The sequence below is a fragment of the Bufo gargarizans genome, chromosome 1 (assembly GCF_014858855.1).
Source record: "Bufo gargarizans isolate SCDJY-AF-19 chromosome 1, ASM1485885v1, whole genome shotgun sequence".
NCBI lineage: Eukaryota > Metazoa > Chordata > Amphibia > Anura > Bufonidae > Bufo > Bufo gargarizans.
This window is the reverse complement of record NC_058080.1, coordinates 755919356-755942749: the sequence shown is the minus strand read 5'-3', so window position 1 is coordinate 755942749 and position 23394 is coordinate 755919356. Positions and strand designations below refer to the sequence as shown.

General features: G+C 50.2%; 1 protein-coding gene across 1 annotated transcript; it reads right to left on the bottom strand.

The window, feature by feature from the left end:
• Nucleotides 1-934: 934 nt before the first annotated feature.
• Nucleotides 935-23107, bottom strand: PRKAA1 (protein kinase AMP-activated catalytic subunit alpha 1). The gene is made up of 9 exons (XM_044276703.1): nucleotides 22975-23107; nucleotides 13596-13737; nucleotides 9549-9642; nucleotides 8553-8697; nucleotides 7637-7724; nucleotides 7124-7348; nucleotides 5652-6141; nucleotides 3972-4098; nucleotides 935-1710 (listed from the first exon to the last, which is right to left on the bottom strand). Exons 1-9 carry the CDS (start codon nucleotides 23099-23101, stop codon nucleotides 1463-1465), a joined length of 1686 nt encoding a protein of 561 aa, XP_044132638.1. The 5' UTR covers nucleotides 23102-23107; the 3' UTR covers nucleotides 935-1462.
• Between the last annotated feature and the right edge of the window lie 287 nt (nucleotides 23108-23394).

Sequence of the window (23394 nt, the reverse complement as noted above, 5' to 3'; positions counted from 1 at the left end):
AAACAAAAAAAAAAAAAAACACCCCTTTAAAAAGGGATTCTGTCACCTCGTTTTAGCCTATAGAGCTGCGGACATGCACGGCTAGATCGCCGCTAGCATGTCCGCAATATACCGGTCCCATAAAGCAGTCTTTTTTTTATAAACAATAAAAGAGGATTTTATAGATCTCTAAATGACCCTGGTAGGTGTCCAAGGGGCTGTACTAACCTTCTTGGAGCCCAGCCACGCCCCCTGTGAAGGAGCCCAGCACCGCCTGCGTCCTCCGAAATCGCCTCCTTGCTCTTACCAGGGTCATTTACATATCTATAAAAAAAAATATTTTTTTTAAACAATAAATAAAAAAAAAAGGACACAGCTTTATGGGACAGGTATATTGCGGACATGCTAGCGGCAATCTAGCCGTGCATGTCCGCAGCTCTATAGGCTAAAACGAGGTGACAGAATCCCTTAAAAAATTTGATGCAATTCCAACATCACTTTAGACCACCTATGCAATGCCAACTAATTACATAATAAATTGCTACCTGCCTGCAGTCACCACTAGAGGGAGCTCAGATTACTGCATACAGGTATATACAGCCACCACTAGAGGGAGCTCAGATTACTGCATACAGATATATACAGCCACCACTAGAGGGAGATCAGGAGATTACTGCATACAGATATATACAGCCACCACTAGAGGGAGCTCAGATTACTGCATACAGATATATACAGCCACTACTAGAGGGAGCTCTAGATTTGTATGTAGTAACCTCCTGAGCTCCCCCTAGTGGTGGCTACAGGCAGAATTTTATCATCTAGCCATTTATACGCAGGAGGTTTGGATCTCTGTATCAGAAAAACATGCACTGGTCAAATAGTCCTAAACCGATATGAAAAAAAGATCCTCCCGAGCTGCCAATGACATCAATATATCTACATTTCACACAGATTTGCATTTTTTCTTTTTAATAAAGATTTTTTTTACAATTAACAAGGTGAATTATAATAGAAGATCTGAGGAATGTTTAATCAGTGAGAAATAAAAATCTGTTTTATTTCGCCGATTGCATCACGTCCTGTATCAAGCAAAAATAAAATAAAAATTCACTGCATTTTACCGATTCCTTTGATCATTCATTAACCCCCGTTGTGCAGATACAATGCCCCCCCGATATGTTCATAACCAGAAATAATGCTAAATTAAAACGCAAGAAAAAAAATGTAAAAATTAAAGAGACGCGACAACGCCCAGTGTTCGATAAAATGTGCAATTAAAAGGTTGTCAACCTGAAGGAAACAGTATATACAATCCGATCGCTAGGATAAGGAATCACACATTAAGCTTAACTTCTATGTGCAAATAGCATTTGTGGCGTCGCTTTCAGCTCTTGGTATAAGTAGGACTGGATTAAAACTGGAAGCATTTGGCTACAAGTTACTGCATGTTTATTGCTGGATATGAAAGTTAGAGCTCCGCCTACCGCGCCAGGATTTTTATTAGGTTTGCACACATTTCGAAGAACTCTATAGTATGGCTTCCCGGCCGAGGGACCAAGTCATTGCTGGAGGAGTCTACGGAGGAGGTCAGGGAGGAGGGGACAGAACCGTCAGACGACTTTCCCGGGCCTTCGGCGTCGGAGTCGCTTTTCTGGGCATTGCGGGCGTTGCTGACGGATCCTGAGCGTCTTCGGGGGGCAGCTTCAGACTTGGGGTCTGTTACTTCGTCTGGTTGGAGACATAAAAGCGTTTGTTAAAGCGAGTAGATCCAAGACGTGCTGTTGTAACTGGAGGATCTCACCACCAAGTGGGCATGATGCCCACTACTTGAAGGGACCACCTGGCGCTTAAGATGTCACCGGCTGTTCTGATTGTGGATAGGGTACACATACACTGCTACATACCCCACACTAGACCTTGTGCCCCAATGGGGGTAGATTTTGTTTTTTGGGCAGTACCAGTTGCCATTGCCAATCACACCAACATAATTAACACTTACGGATAATCAGCCATGTGGCCTGTTGGCTTGAATAAAGGGGCTCTCCGCTGCTGCCCAGGTCCCTGCTGGTCTCTGCTTTCTGGTCCCCCTCATCACAGCAGTGATCCGCCCCAGCCAGTGACAGGGTGAGCGGTCATTTCCTGCGTGTCAAGAGCGACCAGGGAATACCTTTGTCTTTTTGTTTGGATGTTCACCAGGTGCAAAAACTGAGTTTTATTCATACGTAAATGAGGGCTCGCAAGTGCCCAGGCCGCTCTGCCGTCCTCACATAACCCCTCCCCAGCCTGTTTCTTGGCCTGCCCTGTAAGCCTCTTACGTCATCCAGTGTACTGGCCGAGATCAAGCGCATGCGCACTGCGATGACCATTGTGGGCAGCAGCATCGTTCCATGCAGTGTGCATGCACCGTGCACTTGTGATCCGTGCAGAGTTTCAACCCACAAAGTACACGGGTGGTGCCTGCGTAGTGCTAGAGCAGGCATCCTCAAACTCCGGCCCTCCAGCTGTTGTAAAACTACAACTCCCACAATGCCCTGCTGTAGGCCGATACCTGTAGGCTGTTCAGACATGCTGGGAGTTGGTTTTGCAACAGCTGGAGGGCCGCAGTTTGAGGCTGCCTGACTGCACAGGCGCAACCCGCATACATTGCTGAAACTGAGCCAGGATCAAGCATAATATACTCCCCGCCTGCTAAGTCCCATCTCACACCTGGAGCAGGGCGTTCTACACAGGGGTGACTTTTTCTGATGAGCACCAACGTTGTTGCTTTTTTTTTTTTTTTTTATCAAAAAACCCCTGACAGGTCTGTTTTAGTAATTGCTTACATTCCCAATTTTTTTTCTTAGGATTTTATTATGTTGTCCCTCTGTTATTCCAATTTATGAAAACTGGGTGTCACTAGTTTGGGGCGGGAGGGAGCATCCATACACTGTCCAATCAGAGCCAACGGGTTCAAACTGTAGGGACGCACTCCTTTGACAAGAATAGTAACACCCAGGTGTCAGTTGATTCATTATTCTCTAGGAGGAATAACAGAGGAATGGCATAAAACAGAATTCTAAGAAATAAACTCCCCAGAATAGACACTTCATGGGGAATACAAGAATCTGCTACTTCATACACCAGTCTTAACCTGGACTGCACAGGTCTCTTCATAAATCTGGCAGTCTCTGCGCCAAAAATTTAAGTCTATGCCGGCTAGGAGTTGGCTTACATTTGTACCCGAATTTATGCCAGTTTCTGGCATAAGTTATATTAAGGCTGCCCTGCCCATCCCACTAAACCCCACCCATCTACCTCACCCCCTTTAAAAAGTGGCGATAGAAGCGTAAAATGGTGAAAAGTAACAAATCTTTGCGCAAAAATGGCAGTATTTCAAAGCACAATTGTCTATCAGTGTTAAACTATTAGCCCCCAGTTGCTATGGAAACCTATTGGTGCCCCTGTGATCATGTCACAGGGCACTGGTTGGCTGACAGAGGGAGCCTCCTCTGCTAAACTCCTTAGATGCTGCAGTTTTTATTGATTACGGCGTCTAAGGAGTTAAACAGCCAGGATCAAAAGGAAATACCAAACCATAATATACATACAGCCATTATATATTTTCATAATCTACATCCGCCACAGGAACAGCTCTGGTGTATACTGCACACATACCAGCCTTGTGACCATGCAAGGTCTTTGGAAAAAAGCTTCCCAATTTCTAAAGACCCTTTTCTTTCCACGCTTCCCTCTTTCTCCTTCTACAACCTGCTCCTTTACAGATTTCACCGGGAACGTCGTAAATCAGTGTATATCCGGGTGTAATCTGCCCGTGACGGGTTCTGTCCCATCACTTTTCTAGTGTCGCTTCTCAAGTCTCTCCCTGTCTGCGTATAAGGAGAGACCTGTCAGATGAGGGCAGAGCCGTACAGAGGAGTCAAGAGGACCCCCATCAGGACTTCCTCCTGCCAGTCATGAATGATGAGCCCTCTCCTGGGGACCCGTCTTACCGTCAATGCTGCGGAAGTCCAGCAGGTACGTCCTGCTGTCCACTTGGTATAGCTGCAGGCTCATTTTCGTATACATGCTAGTAACCGGGTTTTTTCTCCTGACTCGTAGATAGTACGGATTCACCACCTACAGGATCCAAGCACAAGAGACAACAGCCATTACCAGGTTTATCCTTCATGTAGCTCCAGTACCAGAGCCATGAGACTCGTCAGTGCACAGCTATATCGTTAAAGAGGTCTTCTGTCTATTGTACAGACCATAAAAAATGTCATGTCAAAAAAAAAAAAAAAAAAAAAAAAAAAAAAAACGACCAGTGAAGATTTACGACATTTACTATAGCGCCACCTGGTGTTCATCAGTGTGTAGATCCAGCTCATCTAATTCTCTATGAGCAGGAGAGTCTATTGGGGACTACGGCCCAGATTTACTAATCCTGCGGATGGCAGAGGCTTAGACAACACTTCTGGACCTGCCCCAGATTTATCCCAGGAGCTCAGGCCGGATGATAAATGTGGTGCGGGGACAGACACTTCTGACTCTATACCAGCTATGGGTTGGCTTACTATGAGACAGGTTTTTACTCCAGAATTGTAGCACAACTATTGGTGCATCGCAGGCCCCCCACACCCTTTTGTGCGATGCTCCACCCTTTCAATTAAGTCCCATCCCGTTGTCAAGCATGTCGGGAAAAGTGTAGAAACCCTAGTTGTGCCAAACTGCACCACTTCAGACACGTTAGTAAGGGCTCATGCACACAATGGTATGTATTTTGCGGTCCGCAAAAAAAAAAAAAACGGATGACGTTGTGTGCATTCTGTATTTTGCGGAACAGAGCAGCTGGCCCCCTAATAGAACAGTCCTATCCTAGTCCGTAATGACAATATTAGGACATGTTCTATTTTTTGCAGAACAGAAATACGAAAACGGAAGGCACACGGAGTAACTGCTTCTTTTTTTGCAGACCCACTGAAATAAATGGTTCCACATACAGTCCGCAAAACATAAAATTTTAATATGGAACGGGCACAGAAAGAAAATACGTTAGTGTGCATGAGCCCTTAAGCTGGGCCTATATCTACAGCTACCAGGAGGTAAAGGAGACCGACTGGGAACTTACCGGGGACTATATTTACTGCTGCCATAGTCAGAAGATTTGGAACGTGATGCTCAGGCTGAAGGAAACGGATTATTTAACTTATTGGAGACTATATTCATGCCTGCCACGAGGAAGGACACGGACTAGGAAACTATTTACAGCTGCCAGAGGAGAAAGGAGACTGACTAGTGAACTTAGTGGGGAAAATATTTACAGCGAGCAGAGGGGTAAGGACAATGGTGACTGTGCTGGAGCTTTTCAATACAGATTTTAGGAAAATGGCTGGGTCAGTTTAAGAAAGTGACCCAGCATTCTGCGTAGGGGACCTGTCGCTAAGCAATGTTGCATAAAACTGGTGACTGTATCCTTGTCATTTCTAAAACCGGTCTGCTTGCAGCCACCATTAGGGGGAGCTCAGGAGCTTACTGAAGATGGATCTGCATAAATCAGTCAGTCAGCTCGCCATAGCGGTGGATGCAGGCAGTGTGAAGAGAAGAAGGAATCTGGAGCCCAAGAACAAAGACCAGATTCTTCAGAGACATATTTGATCTTTCTGGTGAGGTCAGTGGCACTTTGTACTTACCTTCCACTCATAGTCCAGCTGTTTCATTGCTCTGCAGACCTCGGCCATGATGTCATTCGGCCGGCTCTGACTTCTAATTCCAAGATGCCATTTCGCTCTTCTGACCCCAACCTGATGCTTAGATTTTTGAGGGTTCAGCTCGTCAAGAGTGTGTCTCTGCCGAGGGGACTCTGCCACTAAGAACGGGACTCTTTCTGGATGGGGACGGGGTGTGTGAGGTTCGTCGACAAAGGAATCCGGAGGGCTCGTGGCCAAATAAAAGTCTTTAGCCTCGTTCATTATCCGCCGGTTGTCTATGATCAGATGATACGCCACTGCTAGAGGGTCCTGGTGGTTGCGGCTGTACAGGCAGCTGAGCACCTCCTCCTCCGTACACTCGCACTTATCGCACACTTCCTTTAAGGCTTCGTCATCAATCATGTTTGTACTGTAGGTGGGGTCCTCGGGGAACAGGTACTTGGGGAGATCCTGTTTGAACCATTCATGTTCTCTAAATTAAAAATGGAGATTAAACAAAACAGTAAAAAGCTGCAGGATAAACACCGTGACAAAAAGTATGGGAAATATATATTTGTTTTCTTTGCATCAAAGCAAGCGGTGATAAAGCAGCAAATCGTAATGGTGTTTACCGTACGGGATAAATACGTTTATATTTTCATAGTTCAGGCGTTTTGGGACACGGTGGTAATGAGGTTTATTTAATTTTTATTATGGGGGAAAGGGAGGAGATTTGAATTTTTATATTCATAAAAACATTTATTTTTTCTTTATTATATTAAGTCTTCTCAGGGGACTTGAAAATGCGATCCTTAGATTGCTTGTCCCATAAACTGCTACAAATGACTACAGCAGCCTATAGGTTATTTAATACGTTCCTGTGGCAGGGCTCCATAGAAACTCTTGCTGTGGTAGCCCTTGGATCCTACCTAAGGATTGAGGCTACCACGGCGAATGAATGGCTTCCCCAATCGCAGCACTCCTGGGGAAAAGCCTCCCAGATGCCATGGTCAGAACTGTCCATGGCATCTAATGGGTTAAATGTTCATGATCGGCAATACCGCCGATCAGACATTGCCTCTTGGTTTCTGCTGTGTAAAACAAACCTGGTGGCTATGGAGCCTGCTAATCTTCTGAGCAGGCGCCATGTATAAACCCAGGACTTCCACCGTACATGTACTGCAGTCATCCTTAAGGGGTTAAAGTTCCAAAGTTCCCTACCATCCGCTTTTGAACTCTGGAACACAGTTCTGCACACAAGCGACGCGTTTAGGGGCGTGATGGGAACTGATAATTCCGGTACAGGACCGTGGGGTCAGGGTGCAGGAGAGAGCAGAGACCAGTCCATCATCCTATTCATAAACACGGCGCGTTAAACCAAGTGAGAACACATTCATAAACCACAGAACCTGCTGCGTCCCCATAGCTGCCCTCCCGTCTTTACCGTATATAACCACCAGGAAGCATTTCATTACCGGATGTCCTTGATGGTCGCTCTCTTCATGGGATCCACTTGTAACATGTGCTTCAGAAGGTTGATGACTGACTGGTTCAGATACTGTGGCGTGTAGAAGATGCCATCGCAGATCTTCTTGAAGAGCGTTGGCACGTGGTCATCATCAAACGGGAGAGTCCCGCACAGCAGCGCATAGAGAATGACCCCGCTGCTCCATATGTCCACCTCTGGACCTGCGTACAGTCTGAGGCACAAAACGAACAGGTTACTATCAAGGATCGATTCATGTCTGCAACCATCTAGAGAAAAGGCAGGACCTCATGGACAACATTCGCCACCATTTTCTATCACTGCATTCACAACAAGGGTCCCTCTAATTCTGATGATTGAGTGGCACAGGGGCCACATAACACAGGATCACTGCCAAGATGTGAAGGACACAGCTCCTGGCACAGGTTACAGGGCAGTTAGGGCACCCCACAACACCGGGGCACAGTTGTTATATGAAGATGAGGCAACGTCCTTTTCTTACCTCCCCGATATGACTTCCGGAGCCGCATAATTGGGAGATCCACAGCTTGTCCTCAGGAATTCTCCATCTGCCATCATGTTTGAGAGACCTGACAACATAAGAATGGCGCAGTCCATTACTAGACCTAGACTGCTCCGTTTGATATCACGATAATGGACTAGCTGTAAAACTGCTTTGAACATAGAAAATATCAAATCCTGCTGCACACAGGGCCCCACAGCCACCAGTAGGGGGGAGCTCAATGCATTGAAATGTATACCGTTACCATTGAACTCAATGGTAGCTGTAATGATATATGCACTGAGCTCCCCCGCTAGCGACTGCTTCAGGAAAATGTTCAGGTCAGGGAGCAAAAGTAGTTCATAGGATAGGATGCCCTCTCACCACGAGCCCATACAGCAGTGGTGTGGCCTGCCTCCGTGCCAAGTACCGCCTGCTGCCTTCCTGCAAGTGTCCACCCAGGCAATGTGCTGCCATGATATAGTTCTGCCCAATAGGCCTAAAAGCGCTAAACTAATGCGTAATTAGCACTTGGGGGTTTAAAGAAACCCCTCTAGTATAAGAGGTCCTCAATTTTAGGACGGGGGGGGGGGGACACTTGATGTCCAGTGTTTAGGTTCGGACCCTGAAGGTAAGTAGTAGAAATGATAGGACCTCCCCGTGAGCTATGTGCTAATAGGTGCATCATGGTGACAGGTTCCATCACAGAAGAGCACACTGCTAAGAGAGGCTGTCACCTTCTGATAAATGGGGGTCCGACCTCTTGGACTGAAGGGACTGCAGCATGGAGTGGATTTTTGGGAGACCTGAGTGTCTGGTTGCTTCACTTATCCTCCCATTTCGACAACCCAGCTGACCATCCACACATCTTCTCCCGGTAGGCACAGGTTTTGGTCATTTTAGTAAAGTCACTTACCAAAGTCCGCTATCTTGGCATTCATGTGCGCGTCCAGAAGAACGTTTTCTGGCTTCAGGTCTCGGTGCACCACCATGTGTCTGTGGCAGTAGTCCACGCCGGAGAGGATCTGCTGGAACAGACGTCGGGACTCCTTCTCATCCAACTAGAATAGAACAGTATGAAAAATGAGGACAGGAACGAACACCCCGATTAGGACTGCTCCTTCTCACCCGTAGGTTCAGGTCTGATTTAGGCTACACCGTGACTCATGGTCGTGAGACATTAAAGGGCATCTGTCAGCAGTTTTGTACCCATGAACGTGACTAACCTTTTACATGGGCACTTGGCAACTGAAGGCATCTGTGTTGGTCCCATGTTCATATGTGCCTGCATTGCCGAGAAAAATGACGTTTTCATATATGCAAATGAGTCTCTAGGAGCAATGAGGGTGTTGCCGTTACACCTAGAAGCTCTGCTCTCTGCAACTGCCGGGTCCTCTCCATTTAGATTGGCAGAATGAAACAGTGACAACACCTGGTCCTGTGACAGTGCAGAGGGCACAGCAGTTGCAGAGAGAGGAGAGCCTCTAGGTGTAATGGTAACGCCCCCATTGCTCCTAGAGGCTCATTTACATATATTAAAACATCATTTTTCTCAGCAACGCGGGCACATATGAACATGGGACCAACACAGATGCCTTCAGCTGCCAACAGCTTAGCCGGTTCATAGGTACAAACCTGCTGAAGATGCCCTTTAAGACTGCAAAGGTGGGCTGCAACGAACGATGGTCAACGAAAACCAGCAGAAGTGGGTCACATCATAACCACATCCATCATCATTAGTTGCAAGGTAGTAGCACAACATTGATGTTATGTCCTGCGGCCACTAGTCGCGATGTGCCCTAACCTATATGGGGCGACAATTTCATTACTGTCTATACATAGTGAATTTTCCTTATGACCATATCTGAGCAGCAGGTGGCACGGGGCAGAGGAGAGCACAGTAATCACTTACCTTCCCATTCTTACATATATAATCAAAGAGTTCTCCGCCAGCGACATACTCCATGACCATAAAGATGTCAGTCGGTGTACTGATCACCTGGTACCTGGGCAAAGAAAAAAGGATCTTCAGTACGTTGTCTGAGCAGCTGCTACAGGAAGATTGTTATTGGCATTTGCAAGATAAACATATATTTTCTCCAAACACAACTGCCTGCATCCGCTCCGCCACAAGGGGGAGCTCAGTGCATCCACAGCTGCTCAGTCCCGACTCCATTGCTTTCCAGCCTAGGCTGCCCCGCAGGTAAGTATGCTTCACTTTGCAGGTCTGACCAGGAAAGATGATTGGGAGGGGGGGGTAACCTAGAGGCAGTGCTGGACCAGAGGGGGTTCAGGAAGGAGAGCTGTAGTTTACGTCATTAACAACGTCCCTACAGCTTCTTCATAATAAAGCCTAGAAAACCCATTAAAGGGGTGATGCCATGATTGATAAAACTCAATCAGGATTAAAATCAGACATCACATAATACATTGAAATCTCTAAGCATGGATCCAGAGATCTCCCCATTCATTGCTCCAGTATATTTATATTGTGCTGGCAGCCCCGTGGGCACGTCCTTTTGCAGCTCTCTACCTTAGGGCTCATGCCCACGAACGTAAGGGCTCCGTGCCCGTGGTGCATCCGCAGCAGATCGCGGACCCATTCACTTGAATGAGTTCCGCGATCCGCACTGCAAAAAAGTAATGCATGCACTACTTTTTTGCGGTGTGGAGGCACGGCCAGAAACACCACGGAAGCACTCCGCAGTGCTTCTGATCCATGCTTCTGCACCCCATCTCCCGGATTGCGGGCACATTCAAGTGAATGGGTGTGATCTGTGATGCGGCTGAACATGGCAGGTGCCCCGTGTATTGCGGACCCGCCGCTGCGGGTCGCAATGCGGCCACGGACAGCACACGGTCGTGTTCATGAGCCCTAACATCTCATGGGCATGTCCTTTCTACAGCCGCTCACTATCACAGCTCAGGGGGTGTATCCTTTCTGCTGCAGCTCTTTCCCGATAACTGTGATGGCTTCTAATATTAGATACAGTTGGGGAAGGTTAAAGATTTAAACTGAGCATGTGCGCCCATCTCAGTGAGGGGGACGGAGAAATAAGGATTACATGTCCATTTTATTGAACTCAGTGGCTATGCTAAATGTTTAATTAAATGCAATTACAAAGAGTGCTGGTATGTAAAATATAGAATATTTTTCCAGTGACAACCCTTTTAAGGTCCGCCATGAAAAAGCATAGCTATGCAGGTCTTTAGAGGGGTATTCCTTTTTCAGCCGTTGATGGCTCGCCTATCTCCAGAACAGGTCCGTTGATGTGAAGGGACAGCAGCCACATATGCACGGCCACCTCTCTATCCACCACTATCGGACTGCCGGTCATTTTTGGAACACCCACAGCAGTGAACAGAGGGTGGCCATGCTTCCGGGGCTGCTCTCCCTTCAAATTCTGGGGGCTCGTTCTGGAGATAGGAGTGGGTGCCAGGGGAGGGACCTGCATCCAACACTAATTGCATATCCTAGCGATATACCAATGTCTGAGACTGAAATACCCCTTTAATGGTTTGAAGAGTGTCTCACTCTCACTAATGAAGGGGGGGGGGGGCTGCCTTAGCAAGAGAACCCCCTCCATGAGCTAAGGCTGTGTTCAAATCACGTTTAGACCAGATGTCACCTCTGATGTTCGCATCCGCGCAGCCGTTCCACAAGTTACAGAACATTCTGCAGACAAGACTTGGCATTTCTATAATGGGGACTGAGAAGAGTGCAGGATGCTCACAGGCGGCATCTGTATTTTGTGAACCGCGGTCATGTGGATGCAGCCCGATGTACGCATTAACAGATGCCATACAGCGGCATCCATCACAATAGGGTAGCATTTAACGTATACGTATTTTTTGCTGGACTCTGCAAGATGGAAAGGGATAGTGTATTATGCTTTTGCAGCTTTATTCACCAACTTATGTTTAACAAAAAAAAGTTAAAACATGATGTGAACACAGCCCTATAGGGGAGCGGTAAGGGTACTTTCACACTAGCGCTTCTTTTCCGGTATGGAGTTCCGTCCTAGGGGCTCCATACCGGAAAATAACTGATCAGTTTTATCCTAATGCATTCTGAATGGAGAGCAATCTGTTCAGGATGCATCAGGATGTCTTCAGTTCAGTATTTTTTCAGGACGAAGATGATACCACAGCATGCTGCAGTTTTATCTCCGTCCAAAATTCCCTAAGGGCTGTTTCACACGAGCGGATGCCGTGCGCGACATCTGCTCCGTGAATGACAGCCAAGACCCGATGCAGACTGCAGAAGCACGGAGCATTATCAGTCATGTTAAAGGGCTTCTGTCACCCCACTAAACCTTTTTTTTTTGCTTACTTCTAATCCCTACACTGCGCTTTATGGCTACATGATCAAATTAATCATTTTGGTCCTGTAGATTTAGTTTAAAACAAGCTTTTAAAATATGCTAATTACCTCTCTACCAGCAAGTAGGGCGGCTACTTGCTGGTAGCAGCCGCATCCTCCGATCCTAAAGACGCCCCCTCCGCATTGTGATTGACAGGGCCAGGGAACGGAATCGTTCTCTGCTGGCCCTGCCTGTTTGCATTTAAAATCTTGCGCCTGCGCCGCGGCCGTACCTGTCTTCAATTGGCGCAGGCGCACATAATTTGATCATGTAGCCATAAATCGCAGTGTAGGGATTATAAGTAAGCAAAAAAAAAAAAAAAGTTTAGTGGGGTGACAGAAGCCCTTTAATGCTCCGTGCTTCTGCTGTCCGCATCGGGTCTTGGCTGTCATGCACGGCATCCGCTCGTGTGAAACAGCCCTAACTCTTGCCGGAATGCCGGATCCGGCATTTTTTCCCCCATTGACAAGCATCAATTCCGGAGCCGGCCTCAAGTGTTCTAGCATTGTGGTCTGCGCATGCTCAGACCGCAAAAAATTGGGGAAAAAAATAAATGCCGGATCTGTTTTTCCGGATGACCCTGAAGAGACGGATCCGGCATTTCAATGCATTTGTCATACGGATCAGGATCCTGATCCGGCTAAGAAATGATATCAGTTTGCATGTGTTTTGACAGATCAGACAGTTCTGGCGATGGAACTGCCTGCTGGAATCCTCTGCCACAAGTGTGAAAGTAGCCTTATGGATGTTATATCAGCTGTCTCTAAGCTTTACCAGGAATAGTTGACAACTCGAGGAGGTATATTTTATGGTGAGGTTTAGGCTTCGGGGTGCAGGCTCCTTGTGTCCACAGTCTGGACGTACTGTTCTGTATTTCACATACTCAGGATGATGCAAACCTCTGACGATGGTGCAACAAGCCGACATGAGTCACATTGTGCAACCTTGCAAAACAGCCCCGAATGTCAGGAGCCGGCAGACACGGTCCGGGCCTTCTATATGACAGATTTGCTACGATTACAGACCCAGTCTTCTGGGGAATCATTCTTAAGTATATAAAAACCCTTTCCAAAAAACATACCGGGCAGATCACATCAATCCGGGAGTCTGAATTACATATTTAAAAAAAGCACTCCCACAAATCTCCTGTTGAAAGGCACACGACGCAAGTTGTAGAGAATGTAATCTTATCAGTGACTATTTGTGAGTTATAACCTCCCTTCTGATCCTCAGCTGTGTCATGTGACCAGTACACTCACCTCCAGCTGACACAGGACAGGAAGTCAGTTACTTCTCTATCCATTCCTAGGAGATTGGCATTGAGGCTCCCATAAGAATGAAGAGAAACTGGCTTCCTGTCCACACATAAGATGCTGTTATTTAGAGAAGCAGAGTGCTGGTCATGTGATACAGCTGAGGATCAGAAGGGAGGTTATAACTCACAAATACAGTCTCTGGTAAGATTACATCATGAATCTTTCTAACAGGTCAGATAATAAAAATGTTTGAGAGAGTGCCTCTTTACTATACATTGGAGATATGGAAACAGCTGCAAACATGGACTCTCAGCGCCTCGGACAGAAGCTGATACTTACAGCTTAATTATATGAGGATGCCGAAAGAGCTTCAGATTCTGGATCTCCCTCCGAATCTTCCCCACCACATCGAGGCTTCGAATCTTCTGCCTGTTTAGAATCTTCACCGCGACCTTGTGTCCCGTTAGTTCATGCTTCCCGACTGAGAAAAAGATTTAAAAATAAATAAATTAAAAAAATTAAGATCAGATTATCAGATATCAGAACCGGAGCCAGACTCGCAGGTCTCCAGAACCAGAAGTGACTGCCCATGTAGACTACGGCATGCCCAATCATCTCCCAGATCAGGAGCCCCGTTCTAGCACCACGGGACGTCAGTTGTTGTAATTTAACGTCTGGGCACTCATGGATTTAGGAACACAAGGGTTACATCCTGACCTCCAGCAAGTATCGAGTCTCAACTACAGTGGACTATGGCAAAGTCAGGAACCTGTCCTGCAGACAGCAGGTTATAGAGCCAAAGGAGCTGAGCACATTAGTCTACGGTTTTATGGGAGGATATTCGACATACACAGCTATGAAACCTGTGCTCATTCCAGGCTTAGGAGTCCAGTGCTTGGTGCTTAAAAGTTAGACAGCCATCAGTGTGCTTTCAGAGATAGCTGTCCATCATTTATAGGACCACCCCTGGACTCCTAAAACCATAATAATCAGCAGACACTGCTGCAATGACCAGGATCAGATCACCCCGATCCCAGCTGTTTAATCCCCCGATCACATGCAACCACAGCACTTTCCTCTGCCAGCTCAGTGGCCAACAGGTTTCCACGGCAGGACATGTAATCTCGTGGTCCCCTGCAGCCAAGGACTGGAGGAGATGAAACAGCAGTGGGGAGCAGGTACGTATGCTTCCCTCCACAGGTCTGATTGGAGGGGGGCTCTGGCAGAAAGGCCCCCCAAACCTGAGCAACACCTTAAAGGGATTAATAAAACAGGTGAAAATGTGGCTAAAGTTTCCCTTCAGACATTAATCTATAGGAGAGGTCCTATATCTTAGGCTCTTCCCAGGTCGGACCTTTAGGTACAATTTTTTTATGCATTAAGGGGGCTTTCCGACTAAATGAGGATGTCATCAGTATCTGATCGTGGGGGTCCGACACTTGGGACCCCTGTTGATCAGGCGTTTGATGGTGCGACCTTCTCACGGCACTGTACATTGTATAGTGGCCACGCTTAGTATTGCGTTAAGCCCCGTACACTTCAATAGGACCGAGCTGCTCCAATGAACGTGACATCACATGGCCTAGGCTAAGCTGCAAGATGGGCGCGACACTACTGCCTTCTCACACAGCTGATGAGCGGGGGTCCCGAGTGTCAGACTCCCACCGATCAGATACTGATGACCTATCCAGGAGGTAAAAAAAAATAAAAAATAATAAAATAATAATTTTAAGTGCAAAATTGTCACTGTGGAGTACTGGCAACTGCACAATGTGCCAGGTATCTACAGAATGTGGCTGTTCTCTGGTACTAACCATAGATTAAGGAATTGACAACCACTGACAAGCAACTGGAATGTAAACGGTTTGACCATGCTAAACTGCTGAAAGCACCGGGTAGTGTCTGGAGAGAGCAGGACAAAAACCTTTTGCGGAGCTTTTCTCATCAGGAGTAGGGAGAATCAGAAGTTTTATTCTGCTAGTTTCTGCTCCTGCAAGTGTCCAGGAGGCGGAGCTTAACAATGAATTGTTCTCTGCAGTGAGGAGAGCCCCTCCTCTCTGCTCTGAGTGACAGCTTAGTATCTAACCAGGAGACCACTACAGCTGTCACTCAGAAATGGGGGGGTTATGAATGTAGAGATCACTTAAGTTCAGTCAGCTCCGCCTCCTGGACACTTGCAGGGTCAGAATAAAACTTCATAGTCACAAAACTCCTGACGAGAAAGTTCCACAAAAGAAGTGTTTCTCCTGCTCTCCTCAGCCGCTACCTAGTACTGTCAGCAGTTTAGCATGCTGACAGCTCCTTTTAAAATGTAGGTCCACAGAGCATCTTATCAAATACTATATTTATGTGATGGCTAACCTCCGGCACTCCAGCTGTGGTAAAACTTCAAAAACTTCAACTCCCAAAATGCACACTTGCTTGGCTGTTCCAGCATGCTCCATTCATTTTTGTGGAGTTCGGAGAACAGCCAAGCAAGTGTGCATTTTGGGAGTTGTAGTTTTTACCACAGCTGGAGCGCCGGAGGTTAGCCATCACTGCTATATTTTATATTGGCACCCCGGGCCCATTAGGATAGCCTGTGTGATCGGTGTCACGTAGGCGGGAAAGCTCTCAGGTCCACATGGACTGACAAAACTGCTGCATCTAATTCCACATTAACCATGATGGGAACTGACAGATCCGGCCGCTACCCTGTCAGGATCTGAATGGACAGCCTGCCGGATCCGGACCCAGGGATCTCCATGAGACAGGAAGTAGCTTACTTCTCCTCCCTGACCTCACTACAGATGAATGGAGCTGCCGGCCATGAAGAGACAACAACCTACCGCTCTCCTGGCATGGCTGCCAGTTTCCGATATAATTATTAATGAACGCTATTCTAGTCAGTTAGCAGATATGCGCAGCATGGCCGACCTCTGACCCGTCATTCCCAGGGCGGCTCATTGCTTCACCGGTGTATGCACAGTGATAAGACGTCCAGGACGCACTGTTATTGCGGAGCTGAGGGAAGATAAGCCGCGGCAGGGTGAAGAGGAATGTGTTCCAACCTCTATTTGCAAGATCTCCGCTAGCTGTCAGCGAGTGGGATCATTTGTGTACACTTCTTCAACTTAAGGCTCCATTCAGACGCCTGTAGAATGGGTGCGCAATTATCTGAAACGGGTGCGGACCCATTCATTCTCCATGGGACCAGAAGAGATGCGGAGAGCACACGTGCTCTCCGCATCCACATTTCCGGAGCGCGCCCCCGATCTTCCGGCCCGCAGCTCCGCTAGAAAATAGAGCATGTTCTATGGGGGGGGGTGCCGTCCGGGTGTATGGCGGATCCGCAATGCATTACGGACGTCTGAATGGAGCCTAAGGCTGTGTTCACCATGCTGCATCAGTTGCATGATGGCCACCTTCCCGCAGACCCAGCTAACTCATTAGGTAGAGCCTCCAACACACGTGAACCCAGCGCAAACATCTCGTAGCAGAGTCTGCTACAGTTGTATCCAGGCTAGACCAGCAGCTCTCAAGGTGCAGTAGGGTCCTTGTCTGCCATCAACCTAGATACCGGGATTTGCCTTTTTCCGATACTAGGCTTTGCAATTGAGCAATCTAGTATCAGAGAACATGGAGCACGCTGCTCTCAGCGCGCTCCATGTTCTCCTCAGCAACACAGGGGAGAAGGAAGCAGTCTCTCCCCCCCCCTGCACCACCAATGAGAGAGGGGCGGGCACACTGCACCACCAAAGAAAGTAAACGTTTAATACAAATCCAGGAGGCGGGTGCTGGCGGTGAGCAGCGATCAGCGGCAGTTAACCCCTCAGGTGCCGTACCCACCTCCTGTATTAAATGCTAATTATCATTGGTGGCGCAGTGTGCCCTCCCCCCAGTATTAAAATCATTGGTGGCAGCGGCCACAGGGTCCCCTCCCCTCCTCCTCATTGGTGGTTACCATGGCAGCCAGGATGCTACTGAAGCCCTGGCTGCTATGGTAATCTCTCTGCAGTGAACTCCGAAACAGGAAGAAAAAAAATAAAATAAAAATCAGAGATTTGCCTTTTTTTGTCACCATGTCCCCCCCAAAAAAATAAGATTGGACTGTTCTATTATGGGCCAGACGTTCCATAAAATGAGAATTTGCATTTTGCATGCGGCTTTTTATGGAGTTTTTTTTTTGCGTGGTACCGAGTATTGCAATACTTTATGGTACCGAAACCGAATCAAAATTTTGGTATCGAAACAACCATAAGGTGCGGTATCTGTTCTTACAGCAGAAGGCAGGCCAGCAGATCCCCAGCAATCTGTTCATGGTGATCGAGGGTCCTCCCAAAAGTCCTACGCTCTCCCCCTCTGAGTGGGCGAGGGCTCCCGGGCTCTCCCCCCTCGGAGTGGACGAGGGCGGCAGGGCTCCCGGGCTCTCCCCCTCGGAGTGGACGAGGGCGGCAGGGCTCCCGGGCTCTCCCCCCTCGGAGTGGGCGAGGGCGGCAGGGCTCCCGGGCTCTCCCCCCCTCGGAGTGGGCGAGGGCGGCAGGGCTCCCGGGCTCTCCCCCCTCGGAGTGGGCGAGGGCGGCAGGGCTCCCGGGCTCTCCCCCCTCGGAGTGGGCGAGGGCGGCAGGGCTCCCGGGCTCTCCCCCCTCGGAGTGGGCGAGGGCGGCAGGGCTCCCGGGCTCTCCCCCCTCGGAGTGGGCGAGGGCGGCAGGGCTCCCGGGCTCTCCCCCCTCGGAGTGGGCGAGGGCGGCAGGGCTCCCGGGCTCTCCCCCCTCGGAGTGGGCGAGGGCGGCAGGGCTCCCGGGCTCTCCCCCCTCGGAGTGGGCGAGGGCGGCAGGGCTCCCGGGCTCTCCCCCCTCGGAGTGGGCGAGGGCGGCAGGGCTCCCGGGCTCTCCCCCCTCGGAGTGGGCGAGGGCGGCAGGGCTCCCGGGCTCTCCCCCCTCGGAGTGGGCGAGGGCGGCAGGGCTCCCGGGCTCTCCCCCCTCGGAGTGGGCGAGGGCGGCAGGGCTCCCGGGCTCTCCCCCCTCGGAGTGGGCGAGGGCGGCAGGGCTCCCGGCTCTCCCCCCTCGGAGTGGGCGAGGGCGGCAGGGCTCCCGGGCTCTCCCCCCTCGGAGTGGGCGAGGGCGGCAGGGCTCCCGGGCTCTCCCCCCTCGGAGTGGGCGAGGGCGGCAGGGCTCCCGGGCTCTCCCCCCTCGGAGTGGGCGAGGGCGGCAGGGCTCCCGGGCTCTCCCCCCTCGGAGTGGGCGAGGGCGGCAGGGCTCCCGGGCTCTCCCCCCTCGGAGTGGGCGAGGGCGGCAGGGCTCCCGGGCTCTCCCCCCTCGGAGTGGGCGAGGGCGGCAGGGCTCCCGGGCTCTCCCCCCTCGGAGTGGGCGAGGGCGGCAGGGCTCCCGGGCTCTCCCCCCTCGGAGTGGGCGAGGGCGGCAGGGCTCACGGGCTCTCCCCCCTCGGAGTGGGCGAGGGCGGCAGGGCTCCGGGCTCTCCCCCTCGAGTGGGCGAGGGCGGCAGGGCTCCCGGCTCTCCCCCTCGGAGTGGGCGAGGGCGGCAGGGCTCCCGGGCTCTCCCCCCTCGGAGTGGGCGAGGGCGGCAGGGCTCCCGGGCTCTCACCCCTCGGAGTGGGCGAGGGCGGCAGGGCTCCCGGGCTCTCCCCCTCGGAGTGGGCGAGGGCGGCAGGGCTCCCGGGCTCTCCCCCTCGGATGGGCGAGGGCGGCAGGGCTCCCGGGCTCTCCCCCCTCGGATTGGACAAGGGCGGCAGGGCTCCTGGGCTCTCTCCCCTAGCAGCAGTTATACAGCTTTTTACAAGGAAATATAAACCCAAATCAGACAACTATATCCCGGAGCTCAGCGCCTTCCCCCTCTATCCTATGCCGCCCTCCGACATTGGACGCCACAGCCGTTTTATGCATTTTCTGATTATTTTGTTCCTATTTAAGGAGGGATGAATCTTAATGTGAAGGCAAAGTATAAATGCAATGGAAGCCTCCCGCTCCCTTCCTGCATACACTGACGCACGATCTGTGCAGGGTGGGGCTTAGGACGCGCCGCCGACATCCTGTCACTGCAAGCTCTGATTTTTATCTTACACTGCAGGACAGTCACCGATATGGCTGCACAAACATTACAAACCCCAGCCGCTCCAGGGGCCTTATTACTATACCATGCAAGCAAAAACAGAGAAAACCGCTAACTACCCAAGGTGCACCGCCGATCAGTCAGAAATCACATTGTTTGAGCATACAACGGTCTCAAGTGCTTGTCAAGAAAGGCACAAAGGTGCCACAGATTAGCCATAAAAAAATAAAATAAAAAAAACACACACGAGCTTCGCGAAAACCACCAGTTATATAACACTGCACAAAAATTTGCTTGAAAAATATAAAATTTTTAAAAATCCCACCCGACGTTCCACACAGCAAAGACGCCACGTGCAAGCCATACACTGAACTATCCTGACAGAAGGCAGAGGAAATTCTAGATCAGGGGGGTGGGCAACCTGCAGCAATTGAGAGACTACAACTCCCAGCATGCACACTTGCTCTGCTCTTCCCAGAACTCTGGCATGCTGGGAATTGTAGTTTCACAACAGCTGGAGTGCCGCAGGTTGCCCACCCCTGTTCTGGATAACATGCTGCTTAAAGGAACAGTTACCTAGAAATGAATATAGGAAGGAGACCCCCAATGTCTGTTGGTCTGCAGAAATTCTGGAAAAAATTCTGCAGAGAACAAAGGGTTAATCTCCACCGACTGTTCTTCCGCCGATAAAAAAAAAAAAAAAAAAAAAGTTTAGCCACAGGATGGGGCTTTGTGTTGTAAGGCAGATAGGGCAGATGGGGAGGCTCCTGCTGCAGCCAGCTGTCTCACAGCCACACAGGACAGAGGAGTGAGACATGGCTGATCTCATGTATTCAGAGATGAAGGGAGGAAGAGGGGGGATTTATGTATCCCACTCCTACCTGCAGCCGAGACCCCCATGACGCAGCCAGTCATCATGGCAGAAAAGCAGGAAGGAACAGTGGTGACTTCTGAACAAAGCACCGCAAACCCCCCCCCCCAAAGTCAGTGTCCTGGGCGGAGGTGGGAGAGAGTGACGAGCTGAGAAGATGCTTGGAGAGCAGCCTCTTCCCAGTCGGGTTTGCTGTTCGCTGTCCCCCGACCTTCCTACAAGTCAGCGTCCCAGTCAGTGGTGGAACCGGCCCTTTCCAGCCCAGAGCCGTGGATGCCAGCCACGGGGATATTGCCTGGTTTTGCAATGGATGAGGCCCCTCTACACCTCTGGGCACGCTCACAGGGGATCAGTATACGCTTCTGCTCAGCTAAAGGAGTCCTCCGCCAGCTATCACCTCATGTATGGCCAGCTATACTGCAGACAGCAAGAGGATAGTCCGATCTGAGATCTGGGAGAAAGAGGGGACAGAAGAAAATACAGAAGAAAAGTTTAAGAAAATGCCTCCTCAGACACAGGATTGTGCTGCTCCTTTAAGAGCTCCTCGGACAAGACTGAAGACGCCTGTAAGGTGTGAGACGCTGGAATGTGCCTCCTCCACCTACAGGACGGGGTTAATGTTTCAGGAACTGTGGCTTCTATATTTACAATGCCGTCTTCAAGGTGAACCTGCAGATAGGACGCCATAAAAATGTCGTAGGCTACTTTCACACTGGCGTTTTGGCTTTCCGTTTCTGAGATCCGTCATGGGCTCTCAGACGCGGTCCAAAACGGATCAGTTTAGCCCCAATGCATTCTGAATGGATAAGGATCCGTTCAGAACGCATCAGTTTGCCTCCGTTCAGCTCTGGCGGCGGACACCAAAACGCTGCTTGCGACACCAAACGGATCCGTCCTGGCACACAATGCAAGTTCAATGGGGACGGATTCCTTTTCCATGACACAATCCGGCACAATAGAAAACGGATCCGTTCTCCATCAACTTTCAATGGAGTTCATGACGGATCCGTTTTGGCTATGTTACAGATAATACGACTGGATCCGTTCATGACGGATGCAGGCGGTTGTATTATCTGAATGGATCCGTTTTTTGCACATCCATGACGGATCCGCCCAAAACGCAAGTGTGAAAGTAGCCTTACACCGCACCATGATGTCCAAGGCAGCCGTGCAGTGCCAGCTCTTCTACCCAACCCCCATACACATGCATGCTCAGCCGACAGCTTATGACGGCCGAGCGTGCATGCAGAAAAGGATCAGACATGTAAAATTCAACATGCCCGAGTCAAGACCATCCAGACAAGGAGTCCGCGAGTCTGAAGTGTATGGACACCGTCACTCTGCAGAAGTTGGCAGGCGCGCGATGTATGAGGCAGAGGCCACGCGCTGCAGTGTGTGGCAGTATAGACGCAGGAGAAGCCGTCCCCCTCCCATTCATGAGCTCCTGCTGATGACTGGCGGTACGACCACCCACACGTGACAAGGAGACCACTCCGTTCAGTCAATCTGCATTGGTAACGGCCATGTGGCAACCGCCATATAGTGTGGCCATTAACAATGTGGTCTCATTAGTTTAATTAGGGCCCGTGCGGCCCCTAAGGCCACGCAGCACAGCTGTATCGTAAGCGCGACATGATCCTGGGAAAAAGCTGTCAATCATCGACAGGTGGGCGGTGAGAGCTCATGAATAAGCCGGACTCTTCTCCAGCATGTCTGTCACGACTGTATGCAGAATAAAAGAAATTACCATATGGAGGACCTCCGACACCCCCTCCCCCATGGCAGGTATCAGCGGTGATCAACTACAAAATTATACAATGCTAAATCCAACAGTTCTGGGGGATCCGTCAGTAGCTTTCTCCCCTCTCCACTCACATACATGTGCGGCTTCAAAGTTTCAAGCACAACCTGCACAGGATTCTCAAACGCCTGCTGAAATCCCCCCAACCCAATTATCAGCCATTAACTGCTCATGTCTGATCAGAGGGGCCCCACTGATCGTTAGAACGGTCGGTGCAATCCTCCAGAGGCTACAAGACTGACAGCAGAGCGCAGTCCATTCTGGATCCTCCTCGCTGCAGTCCAGGGGGACTCGGGCCCCTCGTCCTAGTGACGGTGGGGGGTCCCAGCGATTGGACATTAATTGCTACACTGGGGGGGGCTCCTTTAGTCAGAGACCCGGGGGATGTATGGAGGGTTATGTTCAGGCAATGCATCATGGGAAAATAGTATGCAAATGAGCTCATGCTACTTTACATACTTTTTTCCCATGGAGCATTGCCTGAACCCTCCATACCCCCGCCAGGTCTCTTCAATGAGGAGGGCGGCCCAGGGGGTACATATGACGGGTGACCCCCCTCCCCCACACGACAGAAAACCGCCATCAGCCACAATTACCGGCGGAGGGGGTCAACATGGCGTGAAATTCTCTCTAATTTTTGGCCACGTCTCATCCAGCGCCACGTCCAGTCCTGACCGCCGTCTCTTAAAGGGGACATCGGCCGCCCACCGCCACCATCACAGCCGCCACTGGATGACGCGTCATGTGACCACTACCGACTAAATGCCTGAGACAGGCAGATGTATATGGCGGTAATATTAGAAAGTCCCTTTACGGTCAGACCACTGACTTATCTACGACCGTATGTATAGACGCCGCTTCACCGCCATATCGGCGCTACGCAATACCGTAAAACCGGTCACACTCTATTGACTTCTATGGGCCAATAATAAAGAAGCCCCCCGGGCTGTAATACTGAGCTCTCACCCCACCCTCACTCCTCCGCAGCCCACACTCACTCTTGACTTTGCCGAAGGTGCCCACCCCCAGCGTGTCCCCCAGGATGTAGTGGCCGATCTTCACCCTGCCGTCATGATGCTTCTGTTTATCGGCCGCCATCTTCAGCAAGGAACTGAGGCTGCGCATTGCGCGCTCCCGACCGTCGGGGTGTATGAGAGGAAACGGCGGCGGCGCGCACGGAGGAGCGGAGCCTGGCAGAAATGCGTCGAAGGCGGAGTTAGGGGGACGTATGTTTATTTATCAGCCAAAGAGAGGCGCTGATTGGCTGGTGTGGGACGGGGGGCGGGGTTACCAGTGTTTCCTGGTAAACAAGCGTCGTGCGTCGCTCAGCGCTGGTGCAGTGAGGTGAGGGGTCGCTCAGCGCTGCGCGCCCCCGCCTCGCCCGCCACTGCACGGCCACCCGCAGAGCAGACAGTCTG

Coding starts and splice junctions, on each gene's coding strand:
- PRKAA1 (XM_044276703.1), bottom strand. CDS start 23,101: ATGCGCAGCCTCAGTTCCTTGCTGAAGATGGCGGCCGATAAACAGAAG. Junction 13,738..22,974: donor CACCTTCGGCAAAGTCAAGA/GTGAGTGTGGGC, acceptor TCTTTTTCTCAG/TCGGGAAGCATGAACTAACG. Junction 6,142..7,123: donor GCGACCATCAAGGACATCCG/GTAATGAAATGC, acceptor TTTTTAATTTAG/AGAACATGAATGGTTCAAAC.